The sequence below is a fragment of the Antechinus flavipes genome, chromosome 3 (genome assembly GCF_016432865.1).
Source record: "Antechinus flavipes isolate AdamAnt ecotype Samford, QLD, Australia chromosome 3, AdamAnt_v2, whole genome shotgun sequence".
In the NCBI taxonomy this organism is placed as follows: domain Eukaryota; kingdom Metazoa; phylum Chordata; class Mammalia; order Dasyuromorphia; family Dasyuridae; genus Antechinus; species Antechinus flavipes.
The window spans coordinates 629,374,005-629,390,357 of record NC_067400.1 but is presented as its reverse complement, the minus strand read 5'-3'; the positions used below and the strand labels follow the sequence as shown (position 1 = coordinate 629,390,357).

Sequence of the window (16,353 nt, the reverse complement as noted above, 5' to 3'; positions counted from 1 at the left end):
CCTGCTCAACTCTAGGCCCTGCGATAATATGACCTCGGTCATGTCTTGGTTCTGATACTCACTCAGGATTTAGAAAGAGGAAGCAAAGTGGGGTAATTGGAGGAGAAAGGTAGCATGGCACTGTGGGGGAAAAAATCACTGGCTCTGGAACTAGTGGGCCTAGATCCCAATTCCAGTTCCCTACCTGAGAGACAGAAAGTGTTAAACAAAGAATTAGAAATAGAGACAAAAAGGCAGAGGAATATGAATGAGCTACTCACAAAATTTCTCCAGGTTGCTCAAGGGATGCAGATTGATTCAACTAGGCCTAGTACGCTGCAAATCAGCCCAAAGGAGATCCAGAGTGTGATCAAACTATCCACACAGGAAAAATCAAGTGGATGAATTTGTCCAGACTTGAATCCGCAACAGTGCGGACGATCGAATGAATTGGACCATGGATGCTTATAATAAGTAGCACCCACAGCTGAACAAGAGGGGAGTGAGCTGGATTGCCTTAGGAAATAGTCGATTATTTTCAATGACCAAGGTTCTCCCTTGTTTAAAAAAATTAAAAATTACCTTTTAACACTAATATTCTTCCTGATTCTGCAAGTCATGGAATATCATAATTTCCAAAGAATCACAACTGCGGGCTACTCGAAAAGGGCAACAGAACGCAGGTGGATGTTTTAGCATATTACCAACAACGATGGACAAGCAAAGATGTCATCAAAGACACGAATGAGGAGGGAAAGAGCTCAGAGATTCATGCATTGAAAGTGGGGATGGCCACATGCTGTTCTTGGGCAACGTTAAGCTACGCTGAGGAAAAACCCCAGTTTGTAGGGCGGACTCCTTTACAGACGGTTTATGGCAAGGCAAGGGGAAGGGTCCACCAGCATAAAGGGGCATGAATGATGGCGATCTGCACCATCTGTGAAACCACAGACCCACTGCTGAGGATTCTATAGAGAGATGAGGTTCAGGGATAGCAAAGGTTGGAAAACAAGTGGACGTCCATCCACTGGGGAATGGCTGAACAAGCTGTGATGCACGAAGGCCATGGAATATTATGGTTCTATAAAAAATGAGGAACGAGCGGATTAGACAAAGGACTGGAAAGATTTACACGAACTGATGCTGAGCGAAACAAGCAGAAGCAGAAACACATTGTACACAATAACAGCAATAATGTGCGATGATCAACTAGGAAAGGCCTGGTTCTTTTCACGGTGCGGTGATCTAAGGCTATCCCAATAAGCTTTGCATAGAAAATGCCATCTGCAGCCAGAAAAAGATCTAAGGACACTAAATATAAATCAACACACGCTTTGTTCACTTCTTTTTTCTGTTTTTTTTTCTTTTTTTAATCTCTCCCATGGTTTTTCCCATTTGCTCTGATTTTTCTCTCCCAACATATAAAAGTGTGTATTAAAAATAAATAAAACCAAAAAAAAAAAAAAAAAAAAAAGGGGAGATGAGGGATGGGAGAGAAGGCCTTTGACTTTCTCAAGTCCTCCAACTTCCCTCTGGAGGGTAACGCTCTTCAGCCTCTAGGGAGATACTCCACCCTTCTCCCCCCACGCGCCCCCAAACCATAACAAAACAACACAAGTATATTCCTTTAAGAACACAAAGAGTCAAGATTTGGAGTTGATAGGGAACTTAGAGTCAGTCCACCAAACCCCAACCATCCTTTTAATTTAAAAAAAGTTTCATTTGCAAAACAGTTAAGCAAAACTACTCAACAAAATTAGTACATCTGTCAGAGCCATGACATCCCACACCCCGGTTCTCCATCGCGCTACTCATGGCTTATAGGATTTAGAGATGAAAGATACGGTCCAAACCCCTCATTTCACAAATAAAAATCTCCCACATCACTTCTTCCGTCCTGCAAGAAAAAAAATTGAGGATTGAGTGACTTATAAATATGGACTATTTTAAAGTATTCTAAAATATGTTCAGGGAGCAGCTAGGTGGTGAAGTGGTTAGAGAATCAACTGTGGAGTCAAGAGGAGCCAAGTTCAAATAGGACCTCAGACAGTTAGTAGCTGTGTGACCCTGAGCTAGTCACTTAACCCTGATTCCCTCCCTATTGCTCAAAGTGTTCAAGATGAACCCTTCCCTAAAGTTCTCCCCTTATGCTTCATTTTAGCGTTGAGGTGAGCTCAGATTTTTTTTCTCTGGGATAGCAAAACTTCTTGTAGATTCTATCCAGATAGAAAGACTCTGAGTTGCCTCGTAGTGGCCAAAGTGTCTATTTTCCCAGACTGCACCTAGGTAAGTCCAGAGACATTCATCCTGAGAAAGTTGGGAAGCAGGTGACAAAGTGGAACGAGGAGGGGAGCTCGGGTCTATTTAGTGAGGAAGCAGTCAAAGTGGCTGGAGAAATGAGATGAGTGTGTCTGGGAGCAGACTGCTCCGCCTCAGCGGCTCCAGGGAGGTCAAAAAGGATGAGGGCTGGGGGAAAGGTCATTAGATTTGGCAATCAGATGCTTGGCGATTGGGGAGGAGCCGTTTCCATGGGTGCTAAGGCTTCAAGCCAAAGCGTAGTGGGTTTAGAAGGGAGAGCGAGAGAGAGATGGAGAGATGGCAAGGGCGGACTTTTCCCTTGTGAAGGATAGGAGGAAGGGGAGGAGATTTAGGATCGTGATAGTGAATACTGGGGATTTTCTCAGGGAAGACTTTGGCATGTTTGTAGGCAGTAGGAGATGGATTGGGGATTGGGGGTGATAGCGGCTCAATTTGAGAGAAGACAGCAAGCGATGTAATCAAGGATACGTGTGAAGGGTTAACCTTGTTGAGGAGCATCTCCTCCTCGGAGACAAGAGAAGGGAACAGCCGACGGTATAAGATGAGGAGAGAGGGGAGGGAGGAAGATCCCACTAAATGATCGCGTTTTTCCCTAGTAAATTACAAAGCGAGGTTCTCAGCTGACAGCGAAGGGACAGCAGTTCTGTGCAAGTCTGAGGGACGTACGGGCTTGGGACGGCCAACGGGGAAGGGGATGAGGAAGCAACTAGGGGAGATGAAAAGAATTGCTCTGCACTGTGAAGGCACAACTGAAATTAGGAGCAAAACGTGTGGTGGACCCATTCAGCGTGTGACGCTCACAGAAGCCAGAGGAAGTCACGTCAGGAGCAATGCGAGGAGGCGGCAAATGGCGGGAATAAGTCGGAGCTGGGGCTTGGCGAGGTGTGGTGGGCAATAAGGTAGGGAAAGCAGAGGGTCCAGAGCGGACGGTGCGGTCGAACTGATTCACCGAGGAGTCAAGAGTGGGAAGAGAGCCTCGTAACGTGGCGGGGGCTCCGGAGATCTGAGCTCAGGAGCATAAAAAGCGGACGGGAGAATCAGGGCGTAGGGAGGGATGGAAGGACAGGAGAGGGATTAGAGAAAATAACAAGTCCTTCATCACAGAAGCGGAAGACTAAGGGTGGTAACGGTGCCCACCCTGTGTGCAGCTGAGGGGGAATTAGGAGGTGGGAGGTGAGCAAATTGAGGACCTGGGAGGGCAGGTATTTGGGGGAACATTGATAAGCATGCTGAGCTTTCCTAGTATAAGGGCAAGGGGTGGAGTGGGAAGGGAGATTGCTTTGTTGAGAAAGAAGGGAAATTATCCAAGGGGAGATCAGGACGTGAGGGCCTTCGGGATCTGGACTGGGTGATGGATTTGGAGAGAATGAGTATCAAAGGAAGAGCAGTAACGAGCCACGAAGTAAAGAGAGATGCTGGAAGTCGTCATGGAAAGGGAAGCGCACTCTTGGCCTTCTCGTGTGGTCAACCACCACCCTAGTCCGAGCTCTGTCCCCCTGCCCCCCGGACCACTGCAGTACCTTCTGATAACTGCCCTCCTCCGTCCCTCTCCTCCATCCTCCGCCACGGACGTGCTCCCTGCTGTGCACACACGTGCGTCCCCGCAGCGGAAGTACCTGCCACTTGTAGGAGCCAACATAAAATCCCCTATTTGGTCCATTGCCTTCCACACTCTCTGACCTCCGGCCTCCTCGCTGATCCCCGTGCCTGGAGTCTTCTCCCTCCTCTGTCCCCTTAATCCTTCAAGGCTCAGCCCAACCGCCACGTCCCACAGGCAGCCTGTCCCAAGATTGCTCAGGCGTGGCCCTGAGGCTACTCCCGTCTCCCATTCAAAGGCCCGTGGCCCAGCCACATCGGAGGCCTCGCTGTCACACGCACAACCCGCCTGGGACCTCCTGGGGATTCACGCTGCCTAGAACCCCCCATCTGGATCCGGAAGGCCCTCGGGGGCCTAATCCCTTCGTTTGGCAAATGGAGAGACTGAGATGGAGACCGGAACTCGGATCTCAGGACCCTGCACGGCCCGCACAGCCTCAGCTCCGATGCAGCCGAGTCCCTTCCTGACCTCCCCCTCCCACGACTGGGGCCTCTCTCCTTGCGCGCGTCACGGGTGCAGGAGGACACAGGTACTCACACACACACGGGATCTGAGAAGGAAATGGCCCAGCGCGCCAGGATTTCTCTCCGGCCGACACGCTGAGGTCGCCGAGCCGGACGCCACCGCACACGTACGTACGCGCTCCCGAGCGGCCCCCCATCGAGCACCCGCTACGAATGCTCTCCTGGCGTCCACACCGAGTCTGGGACAGGGGAAGTCCCAAGCGTTCCCCTCGTGTCCTCCTGTTTCTAGCGCTCACGGTTTCTTGCATAGTCGTTAAGCGGTAAGTACGAAGGCCTTCCTAGGCTTTGGGCCATGATAAGCACAAGAGAGAAAGGACCTTGGGAGCATCGGTCCGACGCCCTGCTCCTTCAGCCCAGAGGAAGCCTTTTCCCACCGGGACAGACTCGGACCGGGAGCTCGAGGAGGCGGCCACGTCAGGGGAAGGTTTGGGTCTCCTTTCCCCCCCCAGGGTGGGAAAAGTGAGGCCATCTTTGGAGGCAGCAAGGAAGAAGCCAATGGGTAAAAGACACTGAAAGAAGTATTGAAGGAGGAAAAATTCTCAAGAGGAAGAAGGAGGGAACGAGATGAAGGCAAAGTGGGCTCCTCTTCCAGAGACTTCGGCAAAGAAGGCAACGGGGAACGGCGCAGAGAAGGCTGTGGGGCGTGAAATGAGGAAGACTTCAGGCTCTCTTTTCACAGATTACAAGGAGAGCCTCCGCTGGAGGTGGGGCCTCGAAGAGGGAAGAGATTCTGAGCTAATTAGGGAGAAGCAAAGGCTGCCGGCAACGTCGAAGGCCAAGGCAAGATTGCCTAACGGACCCCTTCGGGACAGCTGTGGGACAGCGGCCGGAGGTCTGCTAATGGAGAAGGCCGGAGGCGGCAACCCCTCGGGCTTGAGAGCTGGTACGAGCGGTGACCGAGCATGGGATTCAAGGGTAGACGTTATCATTAAAAACCATCTCTCGTAGCCGTCGGGCCACAGGCTCTCTGGCTCGGGACCAGTTGGCCCGCTCCACGTGGGGCAAAAAACCTGCCATCAACCCTGGCTTCCGAGTGGTCAGCAGCGAGAGCTCCCCAAAGAGAGAAGGCAGTCGGCACCGGGGGGTCATCAAGCCGAGGTCGCCTCGTTGCGGCTCCCAGCCTTCGTTGCTGGTTCTGCCCCAGGGCCAGGCAGAAAGAGGCGTCGAATGGCCGAGGGAGCCAAAACTCGAGGCCTTCCCGACCAGTCCCGTCCTTTTTCAGAGGAAGGCATGAGGGCTCCCAAAGGTGAAGGCGATGCTTTGCCCAAGGTCGCCCAGGGAGAGAGCGACTCTTCCCACTGGCCCCGAGCGGAGAGCTGGAGCCCAGCTGCGGGATCCCGGGAAGCATCTCCGGACCAGGAAGCACAGAACGGGAAAGTCCGCCCTCAGATGGGGGGGTGTCTGGGGGGGGGGTCTCTCAGGGGCGGGAGATGGAGGGGGTGGAGGAATCGTACAGAAACACAAGTCAAGTGCAAAGTAAGGACAAAGTGAATCGGAAGCACTGATCGGCAAACCCATCGGGAGAGGTCGGCCTGGTACGGGACAGGGCATCCCCGGCGCGACGGATGGCCGGCGCAAGGCAGACAGGTGGGCGACGGGACGGAGCGGGCGAGGAGCCCACGGTGGACGGGCGAGTCGACGACTCGAGTGGAAGCCGAGGGAGATCGAGCGTAAAGCGCTTTCAAAGGCAAAGAGGGCTCTGGGCTTTATCCCGGAGGCATCAGGAAGCCACTCGAGCTCCTAGAGCGGTGGAGGAACAGTCGGAGCTGAGCTTTTGGAAGACTTGACTTGGAAGACTGAAGGAGAATGAGGAAAAGGAGCCCCGTGAGGGGCTGACGAAGGGGCCGGATAAGAGACGAGAGGCCGGGTCTGAGGGACTTCCACAGCGCCGAGGGCTTTCCCAAAGTCACGAGGGAGGTAGGGCCAGAGCTGGGTCCCGTCAGGGTCGGGCGGGGCTCGAGGCGAGTTCTCCCTATCGCCAGTTCCCCCAGATGCTGGCAAGACAAGAGCGGAGAGCGACCCGTGGAGGTCGGCGGGCTGGGCGGAACTCTGCCTCGGGATGCTGCTTCTGGCTCCAGCTGGGAGACTGGGGTGGGGGGGTCGGGAGGGGAGGGGGAGAGGAGCGTGGAATCAGGGGACCCTTCTCGGGCTTGTTCTTAAGGCTGGAAGTGCGGGGAGAAAACTAAGAGAAAAGGGGCATCTTGGGATTGGAAAGACAGGAAGTTCTCAGGTCACTGAGCCCTCCCCCGAGTGCCCTGGGTCTCGTAGGGAGGGCAAAGGATGGAGTCGTGCCACAAGGATAATATTTATTCCCGACTTTGTCTGTACAAACTGCGTCTCCCCCCCACCCCCACCCCGCACCCTCCCCACACATCCAAACGGCAATCAGCCCCCCTACCCCGCGTCTCTCCCGACCCACCTCCCCCTCCCCGATTCCAGCCAGATCCAAGATGGCGGTGGTGGTGAGCAGGGTGGGTGGGAACGAGCCTCATTTCCTACAGGTTCGGGCATTGGGGGGGTGGTATTACAAAGGGGCAGATGGAAAGGGAGTCTGGTGTTAGGGGGGTCCTAGAGTTCCCAGGATGTGGGGGAGGGGGAGAGAGGTGAAGGATTAAGTCCATCCCTCACGCTGGGAGTGGCCAGATCCCTATGGAGTGAAGCCCCCCTACCAGGCTTGGGGAGAAGGGTCGGGGGTCGGCAGGTGGAAAGGCCCCTCCGAGCTGGTCAGGACGCCCAGAAGCGGGGGAGCCGGGGGGCCGACCCCCTCAGGACTCCTTGGCCCCGGCGGCGGCGGCGGCTCCCAGCCTCTCAGCCTTGTGGATCAGACGGTGCTTCTTAAGGCCATACGTGTTGGAGAAGCCCTCCCCGCAGGCCGCGCAGCGGAAGGGCCGGCCGCCCTGGTGGGCGGCCAGGTGCTTGCGGAAGTAACCGGGGTCCTTGAAGACCTTGAGGCAGGCCGGGCAGCGCAGCTCGGGCCGCGCGGGCTCGTGGGCCCGCTGGTGCCGCAGCACCGAGCTCAGGTAGAAGAAGGCCTTGCCGCAGTGCTCGCAGCGGTAGGCCCGCTCGCCCAGGTGCAGCCGCTGGTGCTCCAGCAGGTTGGAGCGGTAGCGGAAGGTCTTGCCGCAGGCGCCGCAGCGCTGGGGCCGGGCCACGGCGTGCAGGCGGCGGTGCTCGGCCAGACTGGAGGACTGGGCGAAGCGCTTGGCGCACACGGCGCACTTGAAGGCGCGCTCGCCCGTGTGCACCACGCGGTGCTGCCGCAGGTACCAGGAGCGCAGGAAGCCCCGGCCGCAGACGCCGCAGCGGTAGGGCCGCTGCTCCGTGTGGCAGCGCTGGTGGCGCATCAGCAGCGCCGCCTCCCAGAAGCGCTTGCCGCACACGGGGCAGCGGAAGCCGCGCTTCTGGCGGTGGCTGCGGCGGTGCAGGAGCAGGTCGTAGGCGCCGGCGAAGCTCTGGCCGCACAGGCCGCAGCCCAGCGTCCGCCGCACCAGGTGCACGTACTTGTGGGTCACCAGCCCCAGGAAGTGCTTGAAGCTCTGGCCGCAGGTGGCGCAGCTGAAGCGCTCGGGGCCCCCGGGGCCGGGCCCCGCCCCCGCCCCGACTCCCGCGCCCGCCTCCTCCCCCGCGGCCAGGGCCGCCACGGCCGCCCCCACCTCCCCGGCCAGCCCGTTGTCCAGGCCGGCGGCCGGGGCGTCGGGGCCGGGCCCGTCGGGGGCCGGGGGCGGCAGGAGGCGCTCGGGGGCCGCCTGGTGGACCAGCTTGTGCCACATGAGGTTCTCGATGAAGCCGAAAGCCTTGCCGCAGGCGTCGCAGCCGTAAGGCTTCTCGGCCATGTGCGCCTCCTTGTGGCTCATGACGTGGAAGAGGTCGGGGAAGTGCTCGCCGCAGTCCGAACAGGCGTAGCTGAGGCCCTCGGGGGGGGCGGCGCCGGCGGCGGCCGAGGCCTGCCCGGCCCCGGGGCCGGCGGCCGGGGCCAGGCCGGCGGGGGCGGCCAGCGCGCAGGGCAGCTGCAGGCGGTGCACCTGGCGGTGGCGCGTGAGGCTCTGCGGGTAGCCGAAGACCTTGCCGCACAGCTCGCACTTGTAGGGCCGCTCCCGCGTGTGCACCACGTGGTGCTTGCTCAGGTGGAAGGACTCGCGGAAGCGCTTCCCGCACACGGGACACTGGTGGGGCTTCTCCCCCGTGTGGATCCGCTCGTGGCGCTTCAGCGTCTCCCGGCGCCCGAAGCCCCGGCCGCAGATCCCGCAGCAGAAGGTCTTGCCCGGGGCGGGGGCCCCCGGCCCCACGGCCCCCGCGCCCCCACCTCCCGCGGGGCCTCCCGCGCCCCCCAGCAGCAGCGGGTGGGCCCCCAGCAGCGGCACCGAGACGGCCCCGTAGACCACGGCCGCGGCCGCGGCCGCCGCCGCGGCCGCCTTCTCTCCGCTGTCGCCCGGCGGGTCTGGGGGCAGGAGATAGGGCCCGGGGGGGAAGGTGGGGGGCGGGGCCGGGGTCGTTCCGTCCTTGGGGACCTCGGGGGCCGTGGCGGCGGCGGCGGCGGCGGCGGCGGCGGCAGCGGCGGCGCTGTGGGCCGCCTTGTGGCGCAGCAGGCTTTGCGGGGCGGAGTAGGACTTGCCGCACAGGTCGCAGGGATACTCGGGCCGGGGCGCCGGGGCGCCGGCGGCGGCCGCGTGGGCCGCCTGGTGTTTCAGGAGGTAAGCGGCGTCGCGGAAGGCCTTCCCGCACACGCCGCAGGGCAGCCGCAGCAGGTCCGCCGAGTGCGTCTTCACGTGGCGCTTGAGGCTCTCGCGGCGGTTAAAGCTCTTGTTGCACACGGTGCAGGAGAAGGGCTTCTCGCCCGTGTGGATGATCTGGTGCTGGTGGAGGTGGCTGGGCTTCTTGAAGACTTTCCAGCACAGGGGGCAGGTGAAAGGGCCCTCGCCGCCGGCGCCCGGGGCCCCAGGGGCCACCCCGGGGGGCGGGGGCCCGCCGTCCACGCCGGCGGAGGAGGCGGGGGCCAGGGGGGGCAGCGGCGGCGGGGGCGGGGCCTGCGGGGCCCCGGGCAGCGGGGGCGCGTCCTTGTGGCAGCGGCGGTGGCGGATGAGGCTGGAGACGTGGTTGTAGGTGCGCCCGCAGACGCCGCACTCGTAGGGCCGCTCCCCGGAGTGCACCAGCATGTGCTGCACCAGGTGCGAGGACTGCTTGAAGGACTTCTGGCAGACCCCGCAGGGGAAGCGCCGCTCCATCAGGTACTTCAGCCGGCGGAAGTAGCCCTTGTCGTCCTTGGCGCCCGCGCCCAGCTCCCCGCTTCCGGGAGCCCCCGGGGGCCCGGGGCTGGGGCTGGGCAGGGGCCCCGGCGTGGCCGGCCCGGCCCCGGGCCCGCCCGCCGTCCCGGGCCGCTTGAGGTTCCCAAAAAGGTGCTGGTGCCCAGAGAGGTCCACGATCCCCCACTGTGGGGCGGGAAAGGCAGCATCGAAGAGGGGCGGGGGCGGGGGCGGGGGCGCCCCGAAGCCCGGGGGCAGAGCCGGCTCGGGCTTCTTGGCCTGGGAGGCGGAGGAGGAGGACGACGACGAGGACGAGGACGAGGAGGACGAGGACGAGGACGAGGAGGACGACGAGGAGGGCGTCTCGGCTTTGGGCTTGAAGGCCGGTGGCGGTGGCGGGTAGTCGTACTGGGGGGGCGGGGGCTGGGGGGGGGCCTGGGGAGGCGGCCCCGGCGGGCAGGGCAGGGCCGCCACGGCTTTGGCGTGCTCACCGTACAGCTCCATGGGTTCGAAACGCTGATGGTTGAGGAACTCCAGAAAGTCAAAGGGATAACTCTGGAAGTGGACGCCGTCCTCGCCCCCCACGCCGCTCCCGCCCCCGCCGCCGCCGGGGTTCGCCTCCATCGCGGGCAGCGGGGAGAGCAGTCCTCTCTGTGACGGGGAGAAGGGAGTCGAGTGAGGCCCCGGAGCCCGGGCCCCGCCGAACCCCTCCGGGGCCCCGCCCCAGCCCGGCTCCCTCTCGGCCTTACCCTCAGCCTCCTCCTCAGTCTCCCTTCCTCCGTCTTACCCTGTCAGTCTCACCCCAAGTCTGCTCCATTCCCCGCTCAGGCCCTCCCCGAGTCTCTTCTCAGCTTCTCCCCTTATCTCCCATTGCGGGGGGGCAGCGAGGGGGGGCTCTCCCTGGAAGGGACACAGAGAAGCTAAGTAAAGATTCCTCCCTAATCCCAGCATGCTCTGGGGCCTCAGGGCCTGCCCCCCGCCCCATCTCCCCCGAGTCTCTCTTCAGTCCTTCCCTTCCGGGCCCCGGAAGAGGAGTAAAGTGAGGGCCGCAAATGGCCCCCGATTCAGGCAGGGGGTAAACGGAGGAAATCGGTCTCGGGGGCCCCGTCTGCCCCCTTCTCCTCATCCCCGCTCCCAGGCCGCAACCATCCATCGGGGAACCCCCCAGTCACTCAAAGCGCCCCCCTCTTTCACACAAGCATCCCCAGCCCAGTTAAAGGCTTCGGGGCTTCCCAAGGTCTCCGCCATCCCACCCCCACCCCCTGCTGGGGAGCAGAAGGCCTGGCCTGGGGAGCCTGGAGCTACTCAAGGCCCCGGCAGGGCTAGAACCCCTGGGTGGAACCAGACTTGCCTCAATTTTCCCATCTGTACAACGGGTTGAAGGAAAGGCTAAGGGGAAGATGAGGGATCTACTGGAGATGATGGCCATTTCAAAGCTGTCCCTACTTGGAAATGATCTCCAAGTCCCTTCTAAGCCTGGAGTCCTCTGGGAATGCTGTCAGTCTGGGGAGGATCTCCAAGCACTAAGACCTTCTTCCTAGCACTGAGACCCTCCTCCTCCTCCTCCCTAGGGGAGGATCTCCAAGCACTAAGACCCTCCTCCTCCTCCCTAGGGGAGGATCTCCAAGCACTAAGACCCTCCTCCTCCTCCCTAGGGGAGGATCTTCAAGCATTAAGACCTTCCTCCAAGCACTGAGACCCTCCTCCTCCTCTCTAATGAGGATCTCCAAGCACTAAGACCCTCCTCCTCCTCCCTAGGGGAGGATCTTCAAGCACTAAGACCTTCCTCCTAGCACTAAGACCCTCCTCCTCCTCCCTAGGGGAGGATCTCCAAGCACTGAGACCCTCCTCCTAGAACTGAGACCCTCCTCCTCCTCCCTAGGGGACGATCTCCTAGCACTGAGACCCTCCTCCTCCTCCCTAGGGGAGGCTCTCCAAGGACTGAGACCCTCCTCCTCCTCCCTAGGGGAGGATCTCCAAGCACTAAGACCCTCCTCCTCCTCCCTAGGGGAGGATCTTCAAGCATTAAGACCTTCCTCCAAGCACTGAGACCCTCCTCCTCCTCTCTAATGAGGATCTCCAAGCACTAAGACCCTCCTCCTCCTCCCTAGGGGAGGATCTCCAAGCACTGAGACCTTCCTCCTAGCACTAAGACCCTCCTCCTCCTCCCTAAGGGAGGCTCTCCAAGCACTAAGACCCTCCTCCTCCTCTTCTCTCAGGGAGGATCTCTAAGCGCATTTCCCTGCAGGGGAGGACCTCCAAGAGCCTCCCAAACAGTCCCACCCCCACCCCGCCCCAGGACCCAGAGGGGGCCGGTCTGCAGGGGAGAATACCGGAACACCCCTTCCCGCCCCAAACGCTTCAGGGCCCGGGGGACTCCGGGAGGGATCTCCAAGCGCCCTCCTCTCCGGTCCGGGGCGGCAGCGGCCGGCAGATCTCTAAGCGCGCTCAAGGCACAGTAAGGATCTCCAAGCGCCGTTCGAGACTGGAGGCCCCTCGGACCCCGGCCTGGAGGGAGGGGAGGAGACCCTCTAAGAGCCCTCCCGGTACGGGGTGGACCTCCCAGTGCCCCCTACTCAAGTCCTCTTAGACCCCGGGTCCTGGGGGGGGAATCTCCCAGCGCGCCCCCGCTGGCGGGAGGATCCCCAAGCCCTCTTCCGGCCGGGGGAACTGCAGGCGCCGGGCCGGACAGGGGGCGGCTCCGGGGCACCCCCGGGCCTCGCATGTCACTCACCTGGGCCGGGGCCGGGGGCAGACCGGGGGGCGGGCGGGCGGAGGAGGTGCCGCAGCTCCGGGGAGACCCGAAGGCCCGACCGGAAGTGCCGCCCCCCGCCCCGCGGCCCCCGCCCCCTCCCGCGTCGATCGCCGGGCCGGCCACCGGAAGCGGAAGCAACGTAAGGACTCCGGCTGGAAGCGGGGAGAAGAGGAGGTCGCTGGCGTGGAGAGGGGAGGGAGGGCGAAGAGCGGAGGAGATTGAGCCTGCGCACTGCTAACGGAGCGAAGGGTCGTGTGCAAGCAGCCTCCGCCTGCGCACTGGGAGATCCGAGGGAAGGCTGGGGAGGGGGGAAGGGGGGAAGAGGGAAGAGGGGAAGGGGCGGGGAGGAAGAGCGGAAAAAACTGCGCGTGCGCAAAGTGTAGAGCTCCCGGGGATGGAGAGTGAAGGATGAGGGAACCGGAGAGAAGAGGCGTGCCTTCTTCTGCGCGGAGCCTCCACCTGCACCTGCGCACTAGGGCCAGCTTCCGTCCCTTCCCTTTCTCCCGCCCTCTAAGCCCCTCCCTCCATCCCATCCCCTTTATCTGTCACCCTCACACTTCTCTCTCCTCCCCCCATGGCTTCCTTCTTATCTAAACTCCTCCTTTCAGGCCCCCTATCCTAGTTCCTTTGAATTCTGCCCCCTTATTTCCCACTCTTCCTTTCAACCCCAAACCTGCCCTCCCCTCCCCCTCAGTCCCACCCCTTCTCTAAGTCACGCCTCTATCCTTCCTCCTCAGGCTTCCCCTCCTCTAACCCGGACGTTGCCTTAGCTCCTCCTTCCTTAGCCCCGGCTTCGTAGACTCCACCCCAGGACCGCCTCCTCTCTAATCCCGCCCTCTCAGCGGCTCCCACTTTCTCAGCTCCTCCTCTCCCTTTCTCTCTCCCTCGCGGGGTTGAGGCCTCTAGGGGGCGCCATGAGCATAGAGCCCTGTGCCCGAAGTCTGAAGTTCCAGAGCAGTCTGGGACACTTCTAGCAGCGTGACCTGGGGCGAACGGTGTGCCTCAGTTTCCTCATCTGTGAAACGGAGCTCCTGAGTTAGGAGGATCACATGACCTAATTTAGCAGAGCCTTTAGCACAAAGCAGGCCCTCTGCTGAGCAGCGGATGGGGTCGGGGAGACACCAGTGGAGCTCAAATGCTGTTCCAGACACTTCGGTGTTCTCGGCTGGCTCCGGTTTCCTCATCTATAAAATGTGCTAGAGAAGTAAATGGCCAATCTCTCCGTGTCTGTGACAAGAAAGTCCAAATGGGGTCCTCGAGAGTCAGGCAGAGAGTGCGATGTGAATGTATGATTACAGGCGAAATCTCCCAGGCCGGGCTCTGGGCTTGAAGAATTAACTCTCCCTTCCTCCCATGAGGGAAGGGAGGGGGTTAAGATAGGAGGGTCTCCTGGGTACAGATAAGAAGGAAGCTTGTTCATTCTGTGCCTCCCAGGTACCAAGCACTGTGTTAAGCTCTGGAGAGGCAGAGCACAGCTCCTGTCCTCCAAGAGCTCACAATCTGATGGAGAAAACAAGCAAATCTACCATCAAGTTAAATACAGAATCCATAGAAAAGAATTAAGGGAGGAAGGCCCTGGATTTAAGGGAGAAGATTTCCCATAGAAGGGGGGATTTTAGTTGGGACTTAAAGGAAACCAGGAAGATCAGTAGTCAGAGCAGAGGAAGGAGCGCATGCTGGGCCTGATGGACAGTCAGAGATCATGCCCAGAGCGGAAATGGTGGTGGAGGAGGTAGGGTGGTTCTTCATGGATCAGCCAAGAGGCCTTTGTCACTGGGATACATGGAAGACACTAAGGAATAAAGAGACTGGTAGAAGTGATTGAAGGTTAGAGAGGGCTTTGAAGTCCAGACAGAGCATTAGGTATTTGGTCCTGGAGGTAATAGGGACCCACTGGATTTTATTGAGTGGGAGACATGATCAGACATGTCTGTGCTTTAAAAAAAAATCATTTTAGTGACTAAATGAAGAATGAACCGGAATGGGGAGAGAATCAAGAAGGGAAGGTCTGCCAGTAATATCACAGTTGTCCAGGTGAGGTGAAAAAGGTTTCTGCCGGGACGAAGGCAGTATCAGAGAAAAAAAGGGAACATGCTGGGAAATATTGCAGAGGTAAACTGACAAGAGATGATACAAAGGCGAAACTGAGAACACTTTGGCCCCTTTTTGTTTAGGAGGAGGATGAGAGAAAGTGGAAGTCAAGGATGACTTCTGAGTTGGAAGCCAGAGAGATTGGGAGGATAGAGGGGTCGAGGGTTAGCAGGAAAGATAATGAGTTCTGTTTTAGACGTGTTAAATTTATGATGTCTACTGGACAACCTGTTCTAGATGTCTGAAAGGTAACTGATGATTCAACATTGGAAGTCAACAGACAGTTGGAGGCAGAAAAAGTAGATTTGAAAATCATCGGCACAGAGATGATAATTAAATTCATGGAAGCTGAGGAGATCCTCAAGTAACAGGGAGGAGCCATAGAAGAGGGTCCAGGACAGAGCCTTGAAGGACACCTATGGCTTAGAGGGCACGTTCTGTAGGAGAATGCAGCAAAGAAATCAGAGGAGCACTTAGAGAGATAGGTGGAGAAGCAGAAGAGAGGACTGGCCTAAAAACCTAGAGAAGGGAGTATGAAGAGGCAGAGAGTGATCCGTAGTGCTAAAGGTTGCCGGGAGGGCAAGGAGAATGAGGCCATTGTATCTGGAGACCAAAAGGTCATTGGTAACTGTAGAGAGAGCACTTTCTGAGGAATGATAGGGTTGGAAACCAGATTGTAAAGGGTTAAGAAGAGAGGGAGAGAGCAGAAAATGAAAGCACCTAGTGTAGACAGCCTTATCCAGGAGCTTAGCTACAAAGCCACAAAGGATACAAAGAGATATATGGCCATAGATAGCAGGGATACAGGAATCAAGTAAAAGTCCTTTTTAGGATGGCGAAGACATGGGCATATTGAGGAATAAGAGAGGGAGATTGAAGATACATGATAAGAGAAATGAGGTGTAATCTCTTGAAGAAGAGGGGATGAAATGTGCTATAGAGGTTAGCCTTGGTAAAAAAAAAAAAAAAAAAAAAAAAAAAAAAAAAAACTAAGGTCATTTTGTTATGTGACACTAGGAGGGAAGAAGGAAATAATGGCAGATGGCACCTTGAGTGATAGGAGATGAAGAAAAGTGGAAGAAATAGGTGAGAGAATGGCCTACATTTTTAAATAAAATTGGAGGCAGTGCCTCAGCTGACAGGGTTGGGGAATTCCCCCTTCCTCTGATCTGAGGAAATGTCCCTGTCCCCCAATATGGGTCAGGAGAGGTAAAAATCAGAAGCAAAGCATTTTTGAGGATGGACAGGGTAAAAGGAGAGAGTGGGATAGAGGGGAGGAAAGAATAGAATGGAGGGAAATGTATAATAATCATAACAGTGAAAAACAATTACATCTCTGATAAAGACGAGCATTTCTCAAAAATATAGAAAACTCAGTCAAATTTGTAGAAATAAGAGCCATTCCTTAATTGTTAAATGGTCAAAGGATATGAATTGGTCCTGTCGAGATGAGGTAAACTACATAAAGTCACCAAAAAATACTCTAAGTCACTCTGGATTAGAGAAATGCAAATTAATAGAGATCTGAGATACTACTTCACACCTGTCTCATTGGCTAATATGACAGAAAAGAAAATGATAAATGTCAGTGGAGGTGTGGGAAAATTGAGATACTTATGCACTACTGGTAAAGCACCATTCTGCCATTCCCTTGAGTCATTTGGAACAAAGAGCTATAAAATCATGCATATTTTTTGATCAAACAATACCACTCTTAGGTCTGTATCCCAAAGAGAATTTTTAAAAAAGGAAAAAATGTTAGGATTTTTACAAGGTGCTAAGTCACTGGAATTGATAGAGACAATACTTATCTAATTTAGCATGGTACTTAACAGTTCTCTAGTTCAC

At 57.8% G+C, this 16,353-nt stretch overlaps 1 protein-coding gene across 3 annotated transcripts; it reads right to left on the bottom strand.

Annotated features, from left to right (window-relative positions):
• Positions 1 to 1,601: 1,601 nt before the first annotated feature.
• ZNF865 (zinc finger protein 865) lies at positions 1,602 to 13,283 on the bottom strand. Of its 3 annotated transcripts, XM_051990106.1 has the most exons (3): positions 12,394 to 13,283; positions 10,447 to 10,559; positions 1,602 to 10,310 (listed from the first exon to the last, which is right to left on the bottom strand). In XM_051990106.1, the coding sequence occupies exons 2-3, from the start codon at positions 10,474 to 10,476 to the stop codon at positions 7,185 to 7,187; spliced, it is 3,156 nt and encodes a 1,051-aa protein (XP_051846066.1). In that variant the 5' UTR covers positions 10,477 to 10,559; positions 12,394 to 13,283; the 3' UTR covers positions 1,602 to 7,184. The 3 variants fall into 3 exon arrangements, with proteins under 3 accessions (XP_051846066.1, XP_051846067.1, XP_051846068.1); XM_051990107.1 differs by lacking the exon at positions 10,447 to 10,559; XM_051990108.1 differs by lacking the exon at positions 12,394 to 13,283 and having other exon boundaries at positions 10,409 to 10,492.
• Positions 13,284 to 16,353: the final 3,070 nt, after the last annotated feature.